Source organism: Callionymus lyra, chromosome 12, assembly GCF_982586985.1.
Source record: "Callionymus lyra chromosome 12, fCalLyr1.hap1.1, whole genome shotgun sequence".
Classification (NCBI taxonomy): Eukaryota; Metazoa; Chordata; class Actinopteri; order Syngnathiformes; family Callionymidae; genus Callionymus; species Callionymus lyra.
The window spans coordinates 12,389,352-12,408,727 of NC_141829.1; the positions used below are offsets into that span (position 1 = coordinate 12,389,352).

A 19,376-nucleotide genomic window follows, 5' to 3' on the forward strand; every position below is an offset into this window, starting at 1 on the left:
CAACATGTGTGCTTTGAATTATGATAAAATAAGAGTGTAATAAATAAATACATTCTCGCTACATCAATAAAACAAGTTGTGAGATTAATATAATACAGAATGTTTGCAAAACTAATAGATGATTATGTAAAAAATAAAAAAAAGATTCAAGTGGCTTCATTCACGTAAAATTACGTCTTAAATACGACATTGTTGAAAAAGTATGTAAACTGTTTATAAGATTGAGTTTGTTTCTAATGTTAAGAAAATAGCACCTGAACTTAGTTCCTTCTTTTTTGTGTTTTTATATTACTTTAAAACTAAATAGTTTTTCGTTTTCTATAATGAAACCGGAATTCAAAAGTTTTTATTAAAAGAAAACTTATTGACGGATGTGACGTCGAGGGGAACGTACGGCTGCGTACTTGTTTGGCGCCAGCCTTTCGCGGGATATTCTGGGCCGTGTTGTTCAGGGACGTGCAGCGAAAAACACCAGTTTTAAACCCATTTTTTATGACTATCGTCAACTTTCCGTGTTCGCGCAGAAGTGCTGCTGGATCAGTGCGTCGACTGGTCCGTGTGTGTCGTCTCTGCCTTCAGGTCTGAAGAGGTGAGTTCAGTCCGCGTTGGTGCTATTCTCCACACGAGCATCGACACTTGTGTACTTGTGCGAGTCAGCAGCGATGATACTGTTGAAATACTTCATGAGCACAAGAACATTGTTGTCTTTTTAGAAAAGCTTTCACCGCCTGTTTGTGTTTGTAACAGCAAGTCATCCTTATTGCTAACCAGGCTAACTTGTACTTGTCGTTAGCAGCATTTTTTACCCACATGGTGCATAAAAATGGCAAGTTTATGCACAAACCATCACAAATAATCGACAATATACTTCCATTCTCATCCTAGCATGTCCGTCTGGGTTCTTCTGAACATTGACAAATGCGTTTGGATGGTTTACGTGAATCCAAACTGACGTGACGTTGATACTTGTACTTTTATCTGGGCTTAAAATCCCAAATATATAGACATGAATATTGAATTTATATGTCTATGGTGGAATTATAACGACATAAAACGTCTTCCAAAATATTGTGATATTGTATATATGTGAAATATTTTATTTAATCATTATGATATATATATATATATATATATATACATTGTTTTATTTTCTAATGTATAATACATTTTAATGTTAAGTAAATGTATTAGAAATGATATAACATGGCTGTCAAGTCTGTATTTAAGAAAGAAAAATGCGACTTCGAGGACTTGTAAGGCTGGTTTTTGTTTTATTGTGTGTTTATATATATATATATATATACTGTATATATATATATATATATATATATATTATTCCTAATATGTCAGTTACCTGGGTTTGTTGTCTTAATTCTTTTAATTTTATTTCTATTTTGTGATATTGTATATATGTGAAATTGTATCTAATCATTATGATGTGTATATATATATTTTTAACTCATGTATAATAAGTTGTAATGCTAAGTAAATGTATTAGAAATGATACAACATGGCTGTCAAGTCTGTGTTTAAGAAAGAAAAATGTGCCTTCAAGGACTTGTAAGGCTGGTTTGTGTTTTATTGTATATATATTATTCCTAATATGTCAGTTACATGGGTTTGTTGACTTAATTCTTTTCATTTTATTTCTATTTTGTGATATTGTATATATGTGAAATATTTTATGTAATCATTATGATATATATATTTTTAAATCTAATGTATAATAAGTTGTAATGCTAAGTAAATGTATTAGAAATGATACTTAAGAGTCTTAATTATTTCCATTTCATTTCAATTTTTTCTTGTCATACATACAACAGTGGCAACGAACTTGGTAAAGCATTGTAATTATAAAGAATTATAGGTTGATGGATGGAACTAGGTGATATATTGGTGTTCATTGGCTGTGGATCGTGATTCTCCCGTGATGTTTTGATTTCCATTCGGACATGCAAATGCCAACCATTTTTGAATATGACATCCATTCACTGTCTTTGGTTTCCTTCTGCTGCCATCGCTTCATTTGACGGATGACATTCTAAATAGTTTAAAGATGCAACCATCCCAAATCGTCAAATAGCAATAACTTAATTATTACATTTTCGTAACTAAAAGTGTCAACATTGGCTTGAACTAATGCTTGAGCCGTCTTAAAAAAAAAAAGAATTCCTAATTAAATTGTTACTTAAAGTTAAACTTCACCCAAAATCCATTATTTTCTACACCACCCTCGTGTTGAGTGTTTTCCTATTTTCAGAGTAATCTGTTTCTTTTTAGACTTTTTTTATTTTAATGTAGCAACTGTTGCTCAGTTGTCTTTATCCTCGTCCAATAGGACGCACTTTCCCTGGAGTACTTCCTTTCTGTGTAGCCTTTAAGCTTCTGCTACAAACCATCTTAAAATATATTGTTTAAGTTTTTCTGGAACAATTTCTCGTGTCGATCCTTCAACACAAGATGGACGTTACAGACGAGCAGTTTGGAGGTATTTGGTTGTTTTCAAGTGACTTTTTGGATGAAGATGAAGAAAACTGGGCTCCAGTCACTACATTAAAATTAACAAAAACTTTCGTCTATAACTCTAAAAAGGTAAAAATTACTCTGAAAATAATCCCAACCCTTAGTCGACATGAGGGTGAGTATAATATGGATCAGTTTTGGGTGAGCCATCACTTTAAGGAAAGTGAATTTTTTTTGATCTTTGTCTCTAATTCTTTCAGGTATTTTTGATAGAAAGTAACGATGATGGCCACTCTGGGGCCGCCAGCCAGTTTTAGCTTTTTGCCACTGCTGGAGTCCCTGGAGGACGGATCCGTCGGGCAGTCGGAGCAGACCGACGCCTACCTCACCATCGCCAAGTACGTACCTTGTTCCGCGCTCGACCCGACGCAGTTAATCATCCACGACTGTGTTTGTCTTCAGTCGGCTCAGTGGAGAAGAAGGAAGACAGTTTCTGCCGTCGGTTGAAAAGCACTTTTCGCGATTGGGCAAAGTAATTTTGGTGAGTGTATCTCAATTAAATCTTAATTAAATCTCAATGACTGATTTAAAGTTCCTTTTGTCTTGAGTCCAATGTCTTCCTGTCTTCAGGCTCACATCATCAGTCCAAATGCAGAGTTGGGACAGGCTGCACTTCAAGCTTTGGGGTTTTGTGTTTATCATTCACATGTCGTCGGTGGCATTTCAGGTAAATATTTGTCTAATGATGCACGGAGTTGTTGAGCCAGTAATTATGCTCGGGTGTGCCATCAAGATATATGTGATTCATACGAGTTTTATCCGTTCATTATTACCTGAAAAAATAATCCTGTGGCGTTTTTCAAAATTATAGATTTTCTGGTTTTAATATTGATTTTTATTTCAAAACAAAACGAAAAACATTTGTAAAACCATCTGTATATTTGATTAAATGTGTATTTATTAGTGTCACGTTGTTGTTCTCACTACACTAACAGAAATTAAACAATTGTATTATATCCAGTAAAAGTAGTTTTCAAGAGTGTCGTTGTTCAATCCTCGTCTGAAAAATATTTTGGTGAAAAACGATCCGAAGTGTTCCGTCTAATCTTTCATTACCAAAGAATGTTTTGTACATTTCCCAGATGCACTTGCCGGAGAAATCTTGTCAGCACTTTGTTCGTTGGTGGTCAAGTCCACGGAGAAGAACACTCGCACCAGAGCACTATGGGTGGTTTCCAAACAAAGCTTTCCTTCGGACATTGTTGCCAAAAATGTGAGCATTAATGAACAATCCAGCACATTTAGTTAATGTTTTTCCTCTTTCCCCAATGATGACAAGCTAACCTCTTTTTTTTCCTCACAGGCTTTGTTGATACTGGGCACACTAGAAAGTGTCTGGAGCAAAGAAGAGATCCAGTCTGTGGTCATGGAACATGAAGCTCTTAATGTGGTGATCAGGTACTTCTCGCTCCTCAAGAGTCTCCATCTTTACCTCATTTATTCAATTACAATGTGGCCAAGAGTCAATAGTTTCAAGTTTGATTTAGTTGGTTAACGAAACTCATGTGTGTAGAATTATAAACGGCTGTTACATTTTTAATCTTTATAACACATTTAAAACCCTGGCCCAGGGGCCAAATCCAGCCCGCCAAGTCATTTTTCTGCGTCTTCCTGCACCTTTTAAATATTAGTTTTGATCACACAAACCTAGATTAGACACGACACATTAGAAAAACATTGTCTTGTGTCGAAAGACAACTTGGGTTTTCAAAAGTATCGATACAAATGTAGTATCCGGATACGATGCACATTTTTAACAGTATCGATCCTCTTAATTGTTCTAGTTATGTTTTATTTTTGACTCTAAAACAAATATTTAATATCTGGTTCTGTTATTTGTTACATGTTGTAACTGTTTTTCATGTTTTTTTTTTTCATTTTTCTTGTTAATAATATTAATATATTTTCTTTTAAATTTGGCGGGTCTTTTTTATCCTTGTAGTAAAATGGTATCTAGGTCAAATCTTTTAGTATTGTGAAAACCCTAGTAATAGCCATTATTTGCAGGTGTTAAGATATGCATATACGCCAATTTTTTGGGTTTAAGTTTGCTTGTAAAAAGCAGAATAACAAAAATAGTTTAAAATAACAGTCAAATACTCTCTGTAGAAATAATCAAATAAAAAGCAGCTGAATCTGTGTATTCAAAATGAATGATAAGCTCCTGATGAGGAAGTGACAACATATGACTCTCCTTCATGTGTACTGAGAGTTAAGATGGCTACAGGCTAATTGTGCTGCTGTTTGGTGCTCATGAGATGTTTCTCTCCGCAGGATGCTGGAGCAGGTGCCAGCTCAGATGGGCGACCACGTGGTGCAGTGGGCGAAACTGGTCATCCCTCTCGTGGTGCATTCGGCCTCCAAGGTGCGACTGCGGGCGGCGGCCGCCATGGAGCTCGGGATGCCGCTGCTGTTGAAGAAGCAGGCGGACGTGGCCGGTGTGATCGAACCCCTGATGTCCACCGTGAGTCACGAGTGCTGACCCTTAAAATCTCAGTGACCTTGACTTGTTTCTTCTTCTTCTCTGCAGAAGCTGATCCCAGAGCTGCAGAAGCTCTACAAGTCCAAGAATGAAATGAATGTCCTCAAACTCTGGGCGTTGTTTGTCAAACTTCTGGGGAAGGTGAGCAGCTTTAGTTTTCACGACCACTTCAAGAGCACCTGGGTGTGCGTCACATGGCAACAGTTTAAACACTCGAGTGTTCTCCACGCAGCTGCTGCACAAGGCAGGTCCCTTCATCAACTCCCTGCTCCACCTGGAGGAGCTGGGCTTCCGCAGCTCTTCGCCCACCATCAGGAAAATCGCCTTCATCGCCTGGAAGAGCTTGATAGACAATTTTGCTCTGAATCCAGGTGGGTTCTGGCTCGACGTGCCTCGATTCTGGGGGTTCGAATGTTTGACCTCCTCCTCTGTTGCAGACATCTTGTGCAGCGCCAAACGTATCAAACTCCTGCTGCAGCCGCTCATGTCCATCAACGTCAAAACCGAAGCTCTGATGCTCACCAAGGTGGAGGTCTGGTGGTACCTGGTGATCCAGATCGGGCCCAACATCTCCTCACACTTTGATCAGGTAGAACATGTGTGACGCTCAAATCTCAGCCAGATCTATGTAGAGGAGTTTTGGATCAGCGTGGAGAAGAAGTTGATTTAAAACATGAACGTACATTTATGAAAGTATAAAAATTAATGTGGAAGGACAGAAATTTGGTCCAAAACGAGAATCTTAAAAAAAAAAAGTTTTTAATTGAGTGACAGTATTTGGCTGTAAAATAGATAATAATGTTAAATTTAGCTTCCAAGACTAATCTATATAAGCATTGCTAGTTTGAGAATGTTCTGTAAACTTGATCAAATGTATAATTGTTATATTACAGATTCGTTAAAGGGTTTTATTCCCTGCTATTTCTTTCCTTTTGTTTAAATGGATTAATAATATTCATTGTTGTTTGTGCATCATGTCATGTTTTAAATAAAAATTGAAAACATTGAAACAAATTCTTAGACAAACGTGTCACAGTTACGGATATATTTTGTTATATTATGTCTTGAACCTCAACTGAAAAGGAGAACCAAAAGATAAAACAATATAATTAAAATGTATTGACGAAAATGATCAAAAATGAGAGAACTTGCGTGCAAGTATCGTAATACTTGATTAGCAAACGCAAGAGAGTTTTTGGTGTTTAAAAAAAATGTTTTATTTACGTCTCTTGTCCCCACAGGTGGCTGTACCACTGCTGCAGTGCACGATCAGGTCAAACTCTGCCGCTCTCCCCGTGACCCCGGCTAGATCCACACTTCATAATGGCGCCTCAACACCTTCAACGCCAGGTTTGATTGCTCACTGAAAAATGGCGTCACATGGTTTAAAAAGTCAAAGCAAACTTCAGGTTCTCTTTCTTAGGAACCCCAGGCTTCGGTAGTCCTAACATGTCTCGAATGAGCCTGAACTCCAGCATGCAGGGCTCGGCCTTCCCTTCCATCCAGCTGCTGGGTCTGGAGATGATTCTCCATTACATGCTCGGACCAGAGGTCGTCTCCACAGCCATGAAGAAGAAGCTCATCCTCTCCCTCGGTGAGAATATTTTTGCCTGCTCTTGGTTCCACAATGGGATTATCTTGTCACTTTACTTTTCATATTCAATAAATGTTCATTTCTCCAGAGCCTTTGAACGCCCCGCTCGTCTCTTCTGCCTCGTCCTTCGCGAAACACGCTGCCGTCCTCATTTCCAACGTCAAAGATGGAATCATCAATGCTGGCAGAGAAGCCCCAGGTAGGACATGTAAAACATTTGATTGGATTAACCATCAGGTTCTTAATACGGCTGGTTTCCTAAATCGACTTTATTTTTATCCTCGCATTAGATTACAGTTCTACTTCATACATGCTCTCCCCCTTTACAGCACCCTTGGCAACAGCCAGTAGAGGGAAGAGCACACATGAAGTAGAACTGTTAAAAGAAAAAAGGAAAATCAGTCTCATAGTGTACATCATGTGCAAAAACAAAATTGTATTAATGCAACAATGACCTTGAACTTCAAGTCCTTTTGACTGTGAATGTGTTCTAACTTAGTGAAGGTAAAATCCTTCTCTAAAAATGACAAGTGACGTCCATTTGTCACAGGATACTGTATAGCGTCTCTGCTGACTGCATTTTACTAAAACCTTCATGAAACCAATGTATTTATTTGTACCCAGCTCTAGTTCTTAGCATCTCTCTCTTCTTCAGATCCTCTTCTGACGCTCTTGTGGAGTAACCTTTTACATTTTGTCAACTTGACGATCGAGTCTGGTGAGTCTTATTTCTTCTCTGGATATGTTCGCACATGTACTGTTGTTGTGGCGGCTGCTCAGAGCGGTGGGCTCCTTCAGGTTGTGGTTCCCACCCCCACAGCGCCACATAGAGCACACCGAATGGGTCTGGATTAGTTTTGGTCCCGAGGGCAGGATCAGCGAGACCACGTCCTCGTCTCTTGTCCAGCTCACTCTCATAAATATCATCAGTTTAAGTCGGAGCGGATACAAAACTCTTTTGTGCTGTTTCTGCTGTGACGACGCAAACAACTCTGAGGGGTCTTTCCCCGATGATGACCTACTTTAAGATAATAATTGTTTAGAATAAGACTCTTTCGGTGCCTTCGACCTGAACTCTTGAGCAAGGTTGACTAATGAGTTTATTCAAGATACAGATTGTTTAGTTGTGTGACGATTAATTTGGTGTTTAAATCAATGATTGTTGAGACTTGTAAAGACAGACGATGTCAATTCAAAGTTCTTTACATTTTCAATCGACTGTATTTTGTTCAGAAATGTAGAGATTCGAGCTGCTCTCGGACTTGAATCTTCCTCTCGCCGTCGGTCGCTTGTTCCTCATTTGTCTTTGTGCATATTGTTAGATTGTATCTAATGTAAATATTGGTCATGTTTCCCTGTGTCAGCGGGCGGCAAGAAGGACCGTCAGGGAAGTGAAATTCTGACTCTGACTCTTCAGGCCCTGCAGGGCATCGTGACCACAGAAGCTCTTTCTGCTGAGAGAGTTATGGTGAGTTTGAAAAGACACGTATTTGTTTTCTCACACTTAGTATATAGCAGGATATTTTAGGCCTGTTTTTGTTTCCACTAGTAATTTTCTCTATTTTATATTAGCTTAGCATTAGTTTAGCGTTAGCTTAACATTAGCTTAGCCATAGCTTAGCATTAGCATTTTTGAAATTCTGTGATCTTGTCTAATTTCACAAGAATTGTCAAGTTTTTTTTTTGGACAAACCAAGGCTATAACTTTGAATTGGAACAAGTATTATTAATAAGCCAATGTTCCAAGAGTCATGTTGGCGATTATGTGTATTTGCTGAACGTTCATCTTTGTCTCTTCAGTGAAGCAAATGTTTTTATTCTCTTTAGGCTCTATTTGAAATCACAGTGAACAAAATCTCTCAGCGAGTCCTCGGGTCTGCGTCCTACCAAGTAGGAAAGATGGATGTTCTCAACGTGAGTGTTTTTTAGCGAAGGTCTTTTGCTCATCTTGTCAATCGTGTTTACTCAGCATTTATTTTATATAGGGAACCCCAGCTCTGTTTCTGATCCTGGTCCTCTACAACAGCAGCATGCTGTCAGCTTATATCGAGGATAAAAGGTAAAGCTGCTTTAGTTTGCATTGAATATAGTTGTGTGTCCAAGTGTGTCATTTTTAAAAAAATATTTTCTTAGGTTTTATGAGTGCCTTCAGACTCTGGTGGCCTGTGGATTGTCCGGCCACACGTCGCCTCTGGCCTTCTCCGACGCCGTCTTGTCCGCCATCAACCGCAGTTCTGCATCGGTGCAGAACAAGGAGCAACTGTGGAGGATGTGGAACGTCATCGTGGGTCCACTGACGGAGACGGTCACTCAGGTAAAAAAGAAAACGATACCAAAGTTATTTTGTGAAATAATGGCTTTATTTTTGTGAAGTATGTTTACAGGTGAATTCTGTTGATTGGGAAGTGTTGGTTTCATTATTTAAGTCATTAAAATATTGACCAAATACGTAATTTTCGTTTAGTTGCACACAAATGGTATTACTTCATACGACATAAGACTTTATTTAAAATACAATATTCCCTTCAATCATTTTCTCTGCTGCTCGTTCCCTTATGGAGGTCACGGGGGCTGGAACCTATCCCTAGTTTCTCCGGGCGAGATACAGGGGACACCCTGGACAGGACGCCAGCCTGTCGCAGGGCACACAAAGACACACAACCACTCACACTCATTCCTATCGACAATTTCCCCAAAGTTTATTATGTTTTTGGACTGTTGGAGGAAACCTGAGTACCCCTAGTAAACCCACTCAACACGGGGAGAACATACAAACTCCACATAGAAAGGTCACAGAATTGACACATGACCAGAAATATTTTATGTTGGTATTAAAAATTGTAATAAAATTAAATAGTTTTCACAATAAAGGACTATAACTCCAACATGTTTCTTCACGGCTGAAAGCAGTACCAGGCAACATGTAGGCGTCATGGTGTACTTTGCAGGAATCATGCTTGCATCAATAATTGATGTTTTCTGTTTGAGATGTTGGTTTAATGTCAAGTGAGTTCTAAAGTGAGTTTAAATTCAAATGGTATTAAAAAGCCTTGATCTTGTGCACAGATTTATCCGTGTGACTTTAGTAGTCAAGGAACCATAGATGATAAAACCAATGTGTAATGTTTCAGTCCAATGAAGTCAACCAAGGAGATGCCCTGGAGCACAATTTCAACGCTGTGCTCTCGGCACTGATGTTCCCCGTTAGTCACCTGATCCCCGGCGCTCCACTGCAGCAGGTTTGTGTCTCACATTTTCACCCGTGTTTTCTTAAATGACTCCAACAACGTCGTTCATCTCTGATCAGGCATCACAGAAGTCCATGCTCTCTGCCTGGGCTAAACTGTACAAAGTATTCGCTCGTTGCTCGGCCCTGGTGGTGACGGCGGAAGAGAATATTTGCTGCGAGGAGCTTTGTGCGAAGATGGTTCCTTCTCTGGACAAGGACACGCTCATGGTGAGCAAACATGAAACCTGTAGAGTTGCCAGCTGTGTCGTACAGATGTGGAAGTGTGTCACTGCTATAAGAATATTGAATGGTTGAATTCAGCAGTTAAAAATCTTATTTTCAAGTTTGAATTTAATGATTGAATTCAATTAATTATATATTGAAATGTTGTGTTTTTTGGTATTTCATTTATTTAAGGAAAATTATATTTTCAAAATCAAAAATATCGAACGGTGTAAAAAAAAAAAAAAAATCAAGCTTCCAATGATACAAAAATAAGTTTTCAAAATTCTATATTTTTTAATTTGTATCCTTTTAATTTCAATATAGGCTATGATTGGTATCATAGCCTCCAGACAATATTGAATTTAAGAGTAAAAATAAATAAATTAAATGCATTCATTTTGAAAATGTAAGGTTTTTAAAAAGGCTCAAATAAAAAAAAGATAATTCAATCTATCAACATACGAATTATCAAACTGTTAAATTCAACCATTTAATAAACTGATATATTTGCATAGACCGATCATCCTAAACTACTATGACCCCATGCAGTTCTTTTGGGTTTCAATGAAAGTGTGTTCATAGCTAATATAACAACCTTATTATATTCAAGTGAACGAGTAATGAAATAAGAAAAACCATTAAGAACTAGTCTTTTTAAAAACAACAACATTTTGTTAAATGTGGAAAAGATAAAGGAAAACTTGGTTTTAACTGTCAAATGAAAACATTTGGTTTTGACCGGATTATTTAACAAAATGATATTATTTTTGGGTTCTGACCGCCGACCCTAATAATCCCTTATTTTTTTCTGCAGGATCCTTTGAAGTTGAACTCTGTTGCAACCATTTTCCAAGTCATGGTGGAGTGTGTGGATTTTTCTCCGTACACGCCACAGTTTCAGCAGAAGCTTAAATGTATGACGATCAAAGTCAAGCGTCACTCACTGCTCGGTGCACTAACACAATATCTCATCACCGTCCAGCTCCTCACACGCCGATGAACTGGGCGAGAAAACAAAACAAGACCCTGAGGAACTTGCTGAGCTTCCAGTCGCTGCTGGTTCAATGCCTGGACGTTCACCTGGAGCACGCCGACCTGTCCTCGGATGCCACCAGCGAAGCCCTGGTGTCCGTCCTCTCCACCCTGTTCAGCAACTTTGTTCTCGCCGACGTCGTCAAAGAGATGCTGACGTCTTCCATGAAGCATCTCGCCTCGTTTTATCAGCTGGCTTCGTCGGAGCCGTCCAAGTTCTCGTCACAGACTCGAGCCAAGGTCAGGATGAGTCCTTGTTTTTCCAGCTGTAGTACAAACTTCTGGTGTTTAGATAATTTTATCATATGCATGTCGGGTCTGAAGAGAAACCAGAATGACCTCATTTAAATGTCAAACTTTCTCCTGCAGTTGGAGAAGCTCCTCGGCGAACTCCTCGCTTGCCTACAGTCTCGGTCAACTTTGGCCTTTGACTCCGAGCTCTTGACTTTGCTCTCGCCGCTCCTGTGTGTTCTGTTCCTGCACAAGAACAAGCAGTTTCGAACCGCAGCGACGCACTTCTGGAACTCCAGCTTCGCCAACTCCGTCAGTCTTGTTTATCCAGATGAACTGAGGTAAAGGTTGAGTTACTCTGACATGAATATAAACGGCTCTTTGTAAAATGTCACTTTATATTCTCGGCACACAGACCAGTCCTCAGTCAGGTCAAACAGAAGACTCCAATTATTCTTCCTGGCTTCGAAGTCGTCGGCGTCACCGATGATCTCAGCGAACCGTATTCTGTAAGTAATCGGAGACTATCATATAATAATAATAATAATAATAATTAACCTTCACTTATCGTTTATTTGTGTCTAGAGTGAGAGTTCACAGATGGAGACGAAGCTCAGTGGCATGCCTGTTTCAGTTGGGAGGAAAGACTCGCTGCTGGAGAGGACGGCCAAGTTGAAGGACAAGGACACTCCAAAAAAATCCAAACCAGTTGCTGTAAGTCTGTTCCGTAAGATAAAGATACCAACTGCCAAATCAACCATCCAGCCCTTTAGTGTTCCACTGTGTGAAATGAACTATGTTCGAGGCCAGGACGGGTATTTAATGGTTTATCGTCAGAAGTTTAATGGCTATTCAAGGCTCCTTAGAAAAATCTCTGTCAACTCTTACAAACGGGTGATTTATTGGAACATTAGTTACTTAAACACAACCACAGAACTTGGTGGGAGGCACTGGTTACCACACCCACCTTGCTTATGGTGCCAACATAACGATGATCCCACATGATGTAGTGGCAGATGACTGGTCGCTGCAATACTGTATTTAAATTCTACGTCTATGTTGCTATGTCAAAAGTGATCGACCCCTTATATTGGTCGTCTGGCAATACGGGAGCTGTTTAAGTCACTGTTACTGAGAGGGTTTAGAGAGTGGTTGGAAAAGTTCCTACCGTCGCTCAGATGGTAGAGTGGTTGGCTCATGGTCTGAGAGGTTGCGGGTTCAATCCCACAAGATTATGCCATTGTGTCCCTGAGCAAGAAGCTTTACCCTGATTGCTGCTGATGGTTGAGCTGGCGCACTGTCGTGTGAATGGGTAAATGCGTAACTTGGTGTAAAGTGCTTTGGCTGCTGAATAAGCATTGAAAAGAACATAAAAGTAAGCCATTTTCAATGTTGAATTTGCAAGTTCAAATAAAGGTTATGAAAGTACATCATTGAAATTAAATAGTTGCTACTTTGTGGAATTTGATCAATGCCAGGGGCGTTGACCTACTGTCAAAATATTTATATCTGTTGATAATGGAGCTTTTCATGTCGTCTCACAGACTAAGCTGGAGTTTTCCTCTCCCAAACCTCCTCGTCGAGACGTCCTAGAGGAAGAGGCTTCAATTGACTTTGTCTTCATCCCCCCCGAGACGAAGGAAAGGGTTCTGACGGAGCACCAGAAAGAAGTGAAACGGACAAAAAGGTCAGAATGGAAACGCGTGTTGAATTGCGGTTGACATGATCATTGACGAAGCTTGTCGGTTCAGGGTGGACATTCCTGCCATGTACAACAACCTTGACGCCTCTCTGGACACGACCGTCTTCAGCCAGTACACGCAGAGCCAAGAAGACTCTACGTAAGAACACTCGAGTGTTGAAAGTATAAAGAATGTAAGTATTAAGGGGTTTTTTTCCACTTGTTTAGGAGCAAATTATGCACAGAGCTGGCAGAAGAGGAAGTGAAGGCGTCTTCAGAAAAGGTAAGATGACCCTCATTTGAACATCTGTGGTTTATCAGAATCTCATTCAATCAATTATTCTTTTCTTAAGATATCTGAAGAAGTTGACGATAAAGTCGTTGAAAAGGTTGTTGAAGTCCAAACTGAAGATGCTCCTGAGAACAATGAGGCTTCAGGTGAGGAGGAGAAGCAAGAGCAGACCACTGATGTTTCAATGGAGGACGAGAAGAACGAAGAGGTTCCTGCTCAAGAGATGGACATGAAGACGGAAGAAAACACGAGTCCAAATGTGTCCGTCTCGTCAGACGTGGTATCCGGAACACCGCCACCATCTGGCGGCAGCAGTCGACGCCAGTCTTTTATAACTCTGGAGAAGTACAGTGGAGGAAAATCTCCCGTCCAAAAAGTCTCGTCCAAATTTGTAGTCAGTCTCAAAAGGCTTTCCTCCGGGCATGACAACATCAATGCAATATGTCTTTCACCCGTCAAATCTGACTCACAAGAACAGACGTCCTCACAAACGGAGACGCAACGCCCCGCCGCTGTGAATGATGTTTTTGAGTCGCCTAAAAGGCCTCGACTCAAGGGTGAAAAGGTTAAGCCTGTGCAGCTGACCTCCAGGCTCCCCAGTGATCCCATAGACAACGAAGATGTGATTCCAGACACCCAGACGGAAGTCAAGAGCGTCGGTCACTCACAGGAATATTCCTCAAGCTCCGAGAGAGAATCTCAAACTACAGATTACGATTCACAAACTTCCTTCGATGAGCAGAAGCGGCCGGGACGTCGTAGGGGAAGACCTCCGCAGGAGCCTGGATCGAGCCAAGTCAAGAAAAGGAAACATTTGGAAGTGATGATGAGCGAGTCTCTCGGGTCACCAGAGCGCAGGCCAAACACGAGGCGCAAAGCAGCCGCGGACGAGGAGAACAGCAAAGTCCGATTACGGTCCAGGTCCGTAGAGAAGAACGAAGCAAGCCCGTCCAACTCTCAGGGCAGTGTGCGCCGCAAGACGAAACTGTATAGCATGTCGGATGATTTTCTTCCTCGCAGCGACGGTAAAAAGCGCGTAAGGGCTTCGGACTCCAGTCAGAATGACACGCAATCTAATACTCAGTCCGACTCTGACAGCCCAGCCCAGGGTTTGCTAAGTAAATCTAAAAGGATGTCCAAAGGGAAACTTGTGAAGCAGGAAGATTTGACGGGAAATGAATCGAGTCAAACTGAACTTGAGCTCGCGAAACAAAACGATGTGGCTGAGACTGAGCCGAAGACTGAGTCCCAACATGTGACGGTTTCTCCCTCGTCCGATGTCCGACCAACGGCAGCGGTCGAACTGGCTAAAGAAGATGAGATCCAGAAAGAAACTTCAACAACTGTGGAATCTCAAGAAGAAAGACAACCAGTTCTTGAGGCAGAAAAAGAAACTGAGATGATCACTGAGGACAATGAATCTCAGGATGACACTGAAGTGACTCCATCTCCTCATAGCCAGGATGCTGTTGAACCAAGAAGACAAAAACTCTTATCAGAGAAAGCACTGTTGGCACAAAACACTCCGGACTCTGCTGCCTCGCCAAGGCAGAGTCCGTCTCGGACTGAGGACACGAAAGAGTCCACAGACGAGTCCCTAAGTTCCCAGTCATCAGTTTCATCAGTAACCAAAAAGAAAATTGGGAGACCCAGAAAAAGTCAGCTGGCTGGTACGACCGAACCTGCTAATGACGTAAAACTGAACCTGAAGAAACGCAGAAGCGCGAGATTTTCCCTCTCAAGTCAAAACAACGACAGCACTGAGGAGAGCCCTGCACGAAACCAAGAGTCACAGAAGCAGGCAACGAATGACGCACCTGATTTGGAAGGTTTTCCAAAAGAACCTGAGGTGAAGCCTTTAACAGTGGAGCTGGTGAGTGATCCTGGGGAGCTAGTGAGTGAAGACCCCGTTGATGGAGGACGGGTCCAGGAGGAGAGTGTATCTGATGCCGCCTCACCTCAGAAGCAAGAGCAGGAACTCGAGGCTGCAGACTCTCAAGTGGGAGACGAGTCTGACTCGAACGCCAATAAAGTTTGTGATGAGGTTTTGGACAAGTCGCCTCTGGAGCCATCAAACGACCCACTGCCTTCTACTGAAGAGGTCTCTGATTTGCCACAGACCTCTCCTGCTTCAGAGGAGGAAACGGGCCAGGATGTCGAGGTCATGGAAGATGAACCAACTTCACCTACTTGTGTGCAGGACGCTGCACCGGAGCAGCAGACGACAGTCTCCTGTGAAGATGTTGTAGAGAGTCCAGTTGAACCTGTAGTCCAGAATCAGAGCGAGGAGAACATTGAAGAACCTGAACCCGTGACTGACGTCGTAGCAACTGTCGACGAATCGGAACCATCGGAACCATCAGGAGTTGCGGACCAGACCGCTGTCCCGACTTCACCTGCTAAACCAAAGGACCTGGAGCTAGCATCCGCCCCAGATGTTGCTCAAAGCCCCAGCGGCAGGACCAGGGGAACGTGGTCTCCCTCTGCCTCCCCCTCCACCAGCATCCTGAAGAAGGGACAGAAGAGACCTTACGAAGAGGAAAGTCCGTCACCGCTGGTCAAGGTAGGTCGCCGATCACACTTCTGAACAAAAGTCTCAATAATATCTTGCATGGTTATTCACCCGCAAACACAAAAACAAGATCCGTTTACCCAAAACTGAGACAGTAAGAAGATATAATTATAGATATATATTCAGTCTTCTAAAAAAGATCAAATGTATATTAAGTGTTTATAAACTAAAATGTTTATATAAATGTTATATCGTGCATTTTAAATCACTTTTTTCTAAACATTCTTATTGTTCTTGGTCCCTTTCATTCAGTCACATTTCTAATTTCCTTAAGGAATTTCCCTGAGGGATCAATAAAGTTCTATCTAGCTCTAAAATCGATTGCTCCTCAGTTAGGTAAATTCCACCCCATGGACAGCAGGTGGTGCTGTGTTTCAGTGAAAGGCTATGTGCAAAGAATGTTCTAATTAAATTATAAAAAGGGCTGTGGAGCCGCAAAAAAACAAAAACAAACTACAAGCCAAAGTGGTTAAAAGTCAAATTAAATAATGAGCGTTTTGATGAGTAATCAAAACCTCCTGAGATTGGACCTACATCCTTGTTCATTAAAAACGTATTATTTTTGCAGTCCAGACGAGTTTCTTTCGCAAATCCAATCCAGCATCAGGAAACTGCCGACGACATCGACCGCCGCAGCCCCGCGCTGAGAACCAGCTCACCCAGGAGATCCAAGATCGGCCTCCTTCCTCAGCCAAAGGTATAAATGGTGCTTTTTTTTCTCTCTCTCCGTTTCACCTTTAACACCCTTTACCTTGTTCTAGTTCATCACCACTCCAACCAAAGGCTTGCTGGTCTTCAGTCCCAGAGTTCTTCACAGTCCCAGTTACAAGAGCTCGAAGAAATGCTTGGTATGTTGATATTTGCCCAAAGAGGCTTAATGGAAATTATCTTTGAGAAATAACTGGTGAATAGACAATTAAAGACAAAAAAGGAATAATTTGATTGGAGTAATTAGGAAGTGAAAAAGTAGTAGATGATGTTTCTCTGTGGTAACTTGACTAGAAGACATAAGATCTTAGTTGTAAAGCTGTATTTAACTGAACCTGAGGTTTTAAAGTCTGACGTTCGTCTTTACATCAACATTATTGACAAAATAAACGATTCAATCGTCCCCTGTTTATTACGGTGGTTATAAAATGAGTATTTTTCACTTGTGTAAATTAACAGAATGTATTTAACAACATTTGTTTGAAATTACAAACTCAACATCAAATATGAGGAGCCATCCCTCTCAAAATCCCTGTAACAGTGACATGAGCAGCTCCCATAATGCTTTGCCGCCCAGCCATCCAATCAGCTGTCAATCACTTTTGACTTGGCAACATAGAGCTAGAATTTAAATAACCTAAAGTAGCGATCAATCTGTAGTCCCTAAATAGTCGGTGTGTAGAAAGGCATCATGGGAGTTCCCAGTTTTTATTCTCAATATTAGACGGATTGGTGCAGTAATTAGTAACTGTTTAAATATATCATATGTTTGTAAAATTGTGAACAATGACAAAGAGCTTTGCAGTTTCTGACTACATCTTGATCCGATCATTTATATACTGTATGTAGTATTGTGTATACAAACCACGGAGGATTAACGGCAACAGTCGAGAGACCACTGTATATAATCAATAATTGACATTTTTCACTGCTGTAACTCAATGTTGATGCGTTAACTGTCCTGAGTGTGTGAACCTTTCTGGTCTTAATGAAATTGAGGAAAATTTACAATATCTTTTTTATTGTTCTTCAGATTTCTGAAATGGATCTCGAATCTCGGCCCGTTTCGAAAGACTGCATCTTCCCAGCACTGGTCGGCTGTTCTGTCCCCGTAGAAGCAGTTCTGCCTCAGATCACCTCCAACATGTGGTGAGTTGAAGCAGTTCAACACCTTCGCTGGTCTGTGTGTTTGATCGTGTCCGTCATGCATGTCGGATGCTTCTCCAGGTCTCGCGGCTTCGGGCAACTGGTGCGAGCCCGGAACATCAAGACGGTGGGCGACCTGAGCGCTCTCACTCCCACCGAGGTCAAGGCTCTGCCCATCCGCTCTCCGAAGGTGATGAATGTCAAGCGGGCACTGAGGATCTACGAGCAGCAGGTAGGTCTCTCCAGGTGTTCCACGAATCAGCCGCTTTGATCTGAACAAACTCGTCGCTGCAGCGAAAGAGTCGCGGAGTCGACGAGCTGAAGAGCTTCGACGAGACCGAGAGGATGACGTCGGAGGAGACGAGCGCGCCGGTCGAAGACGATAAGACTTCAGGAGAGACTCTAGGTCTGTATCTGTTGCTGCATATTTGATGTATGACCTCGTCCTGCATGTCTCACACGAGTCTTGATTCCGCAGCGACAGCGCTGGAGGACGACCCCGTCGCTGACGCCGAGTGTCTGGAGCAGGACCATCATGGGGAGCAAGACCACCACTTGCAGGACGCCCCGAAAGAAGAAGCTCAAGTCGAAGAGCAGCCGCAGGCGGACGCGCTCGAGTCGGACGTGGACAGACTGTGCGGCAGGATGACGCCGCTGGAGCTGCAGCGCTGCTCGCCGCAGCAGCTGGTGGCGATGCACGATCAGTTCAGCGTCATGATGAGACGAGTCATGGTCGAACTGAAGAGTCGAGTGCGTCCGGCCGACAACTGAGGACTCTTGCATGACAAACGACAACCATTGCAAGTCTCTCTTCTAATTCGCCTTAGTATTTTTAAATAACTGTACTTCAACAGTACCGTTTTTTTAACGCTACTCTTATTTTTTAAAGACATGGTAGAGCTTTATCGACAAACTGAAAGTCAGCAAAGTTTTCGTAGCTGATAAAATATTCCACTGCTTGATGAGTTCTATTATTGTAAATACTTTGTCATTTGTACTCCCTTTTATGTTTGTCTTCTTTGAATGTTGTAGTCGACGATTAACTAGAAAATGACACATTCAAGAATTTTTCTTTTTAATGTTTCAATAAAACGTCAATTTATTTTCAAACTGGAAATGTTGTTTTTTTTCACCCAGAAAACAAACTGCTCCAGAAAATGGTTTAATGTACGCAAATGCATCTTTAATACACGTTTGGTTAGACTTGGATCAGGTAGGAGTGTCAAAGTATCTGTGAAGGTTCTCGTTCATCCATGGATACAATGATACAAGTTATACAAGTCATTCTAAAGCGAGTCAACTGGACTGTGTAAAGTTCCCAGAAATCTACACAGTCCAGTTGAACCCCGTTTGAACCATTTGGTTTGTCAAAGTATTGAACAAACGGTGATTAATTAGTCAATGATTAATGCTTAATCTATGGTCTTAATCTTGTTTTTTTTTGTTTTTTTTATGTCTTACTTTCAAGTTTGCAAGTTGACTTCTAACAAATCATTGTTTTTGTTTTTTTTGTTTTCACCCCAACAACCTTCAAGAAGACTCGGTCACACCCTGAAGTGCACATTGATTGATCTGATGAATCTTATACTTGTTTTTTGTGTGTTTTAAAGCATTACTTTATATAGACCAGATTTCTTTTCAAATTATTATTTAGACAAAGG

General features: G+C 41.2%; 1 protein-coding gene across 1 annotated transcript; it reads left to right on the forward strand.

The window, feature by feature from the left end:
* Nucleotides 1-423: 423 nt before the first annotated feature.
* rif1 (replication timing regulatory factor 1) lies at nt 424-18,825 on the forward strand. Its single transcript, XM_087804084.1, has 35 exons — nt 424-589; nt 2,724-2,861; nt 2,926-3,004; nt 3,094-3,190; nt 3,606-3,736; nt 3,827-3,921; nt 4,798-4,987; nt 5,054-5,146; nt 5,238-5,376; nt 5,443-5,594; nt 6,247-6,355; nt 6,429-6,599; nt 6,688-6,798; nt 7,255-7,317; nt 7,964-8,067; nt 8,427-8,513; nt 8,585-8,658; nt 8,733-8,913; nt 9,731-9,838; nt 9,907-10,056; nt 10,868-10,967; nt 11,036-11,325; nt 11,455-11,657; nt 11,732-11,825; nt 11,902-12,030; nt 12,861-13,003; nt 13,068-13,157; nt 13,226-13,280; nt 13,351-15,852; nt 16,430-16,558; nt 16,623-16,709; nt 17,603-17,718; nt 17,797-17,947; nt 18,010-18,121; nt 18,194-18,825. The coding sequence occupies exons 2-35, from the start codon at nt 2,746-2,748 to the stop codon at nt 18,484-18,486; spliced, it is 6,744 nt and encodes a 2,247-aa protein (XP_087660210.1). The 5' UTR covers nt 424-589; nt 2,724-2,745; the 3' UTR covers nt 18,487-18,825.
* Nucleotides 18,826-19,376: the final 551 nt, after the last annotated feature.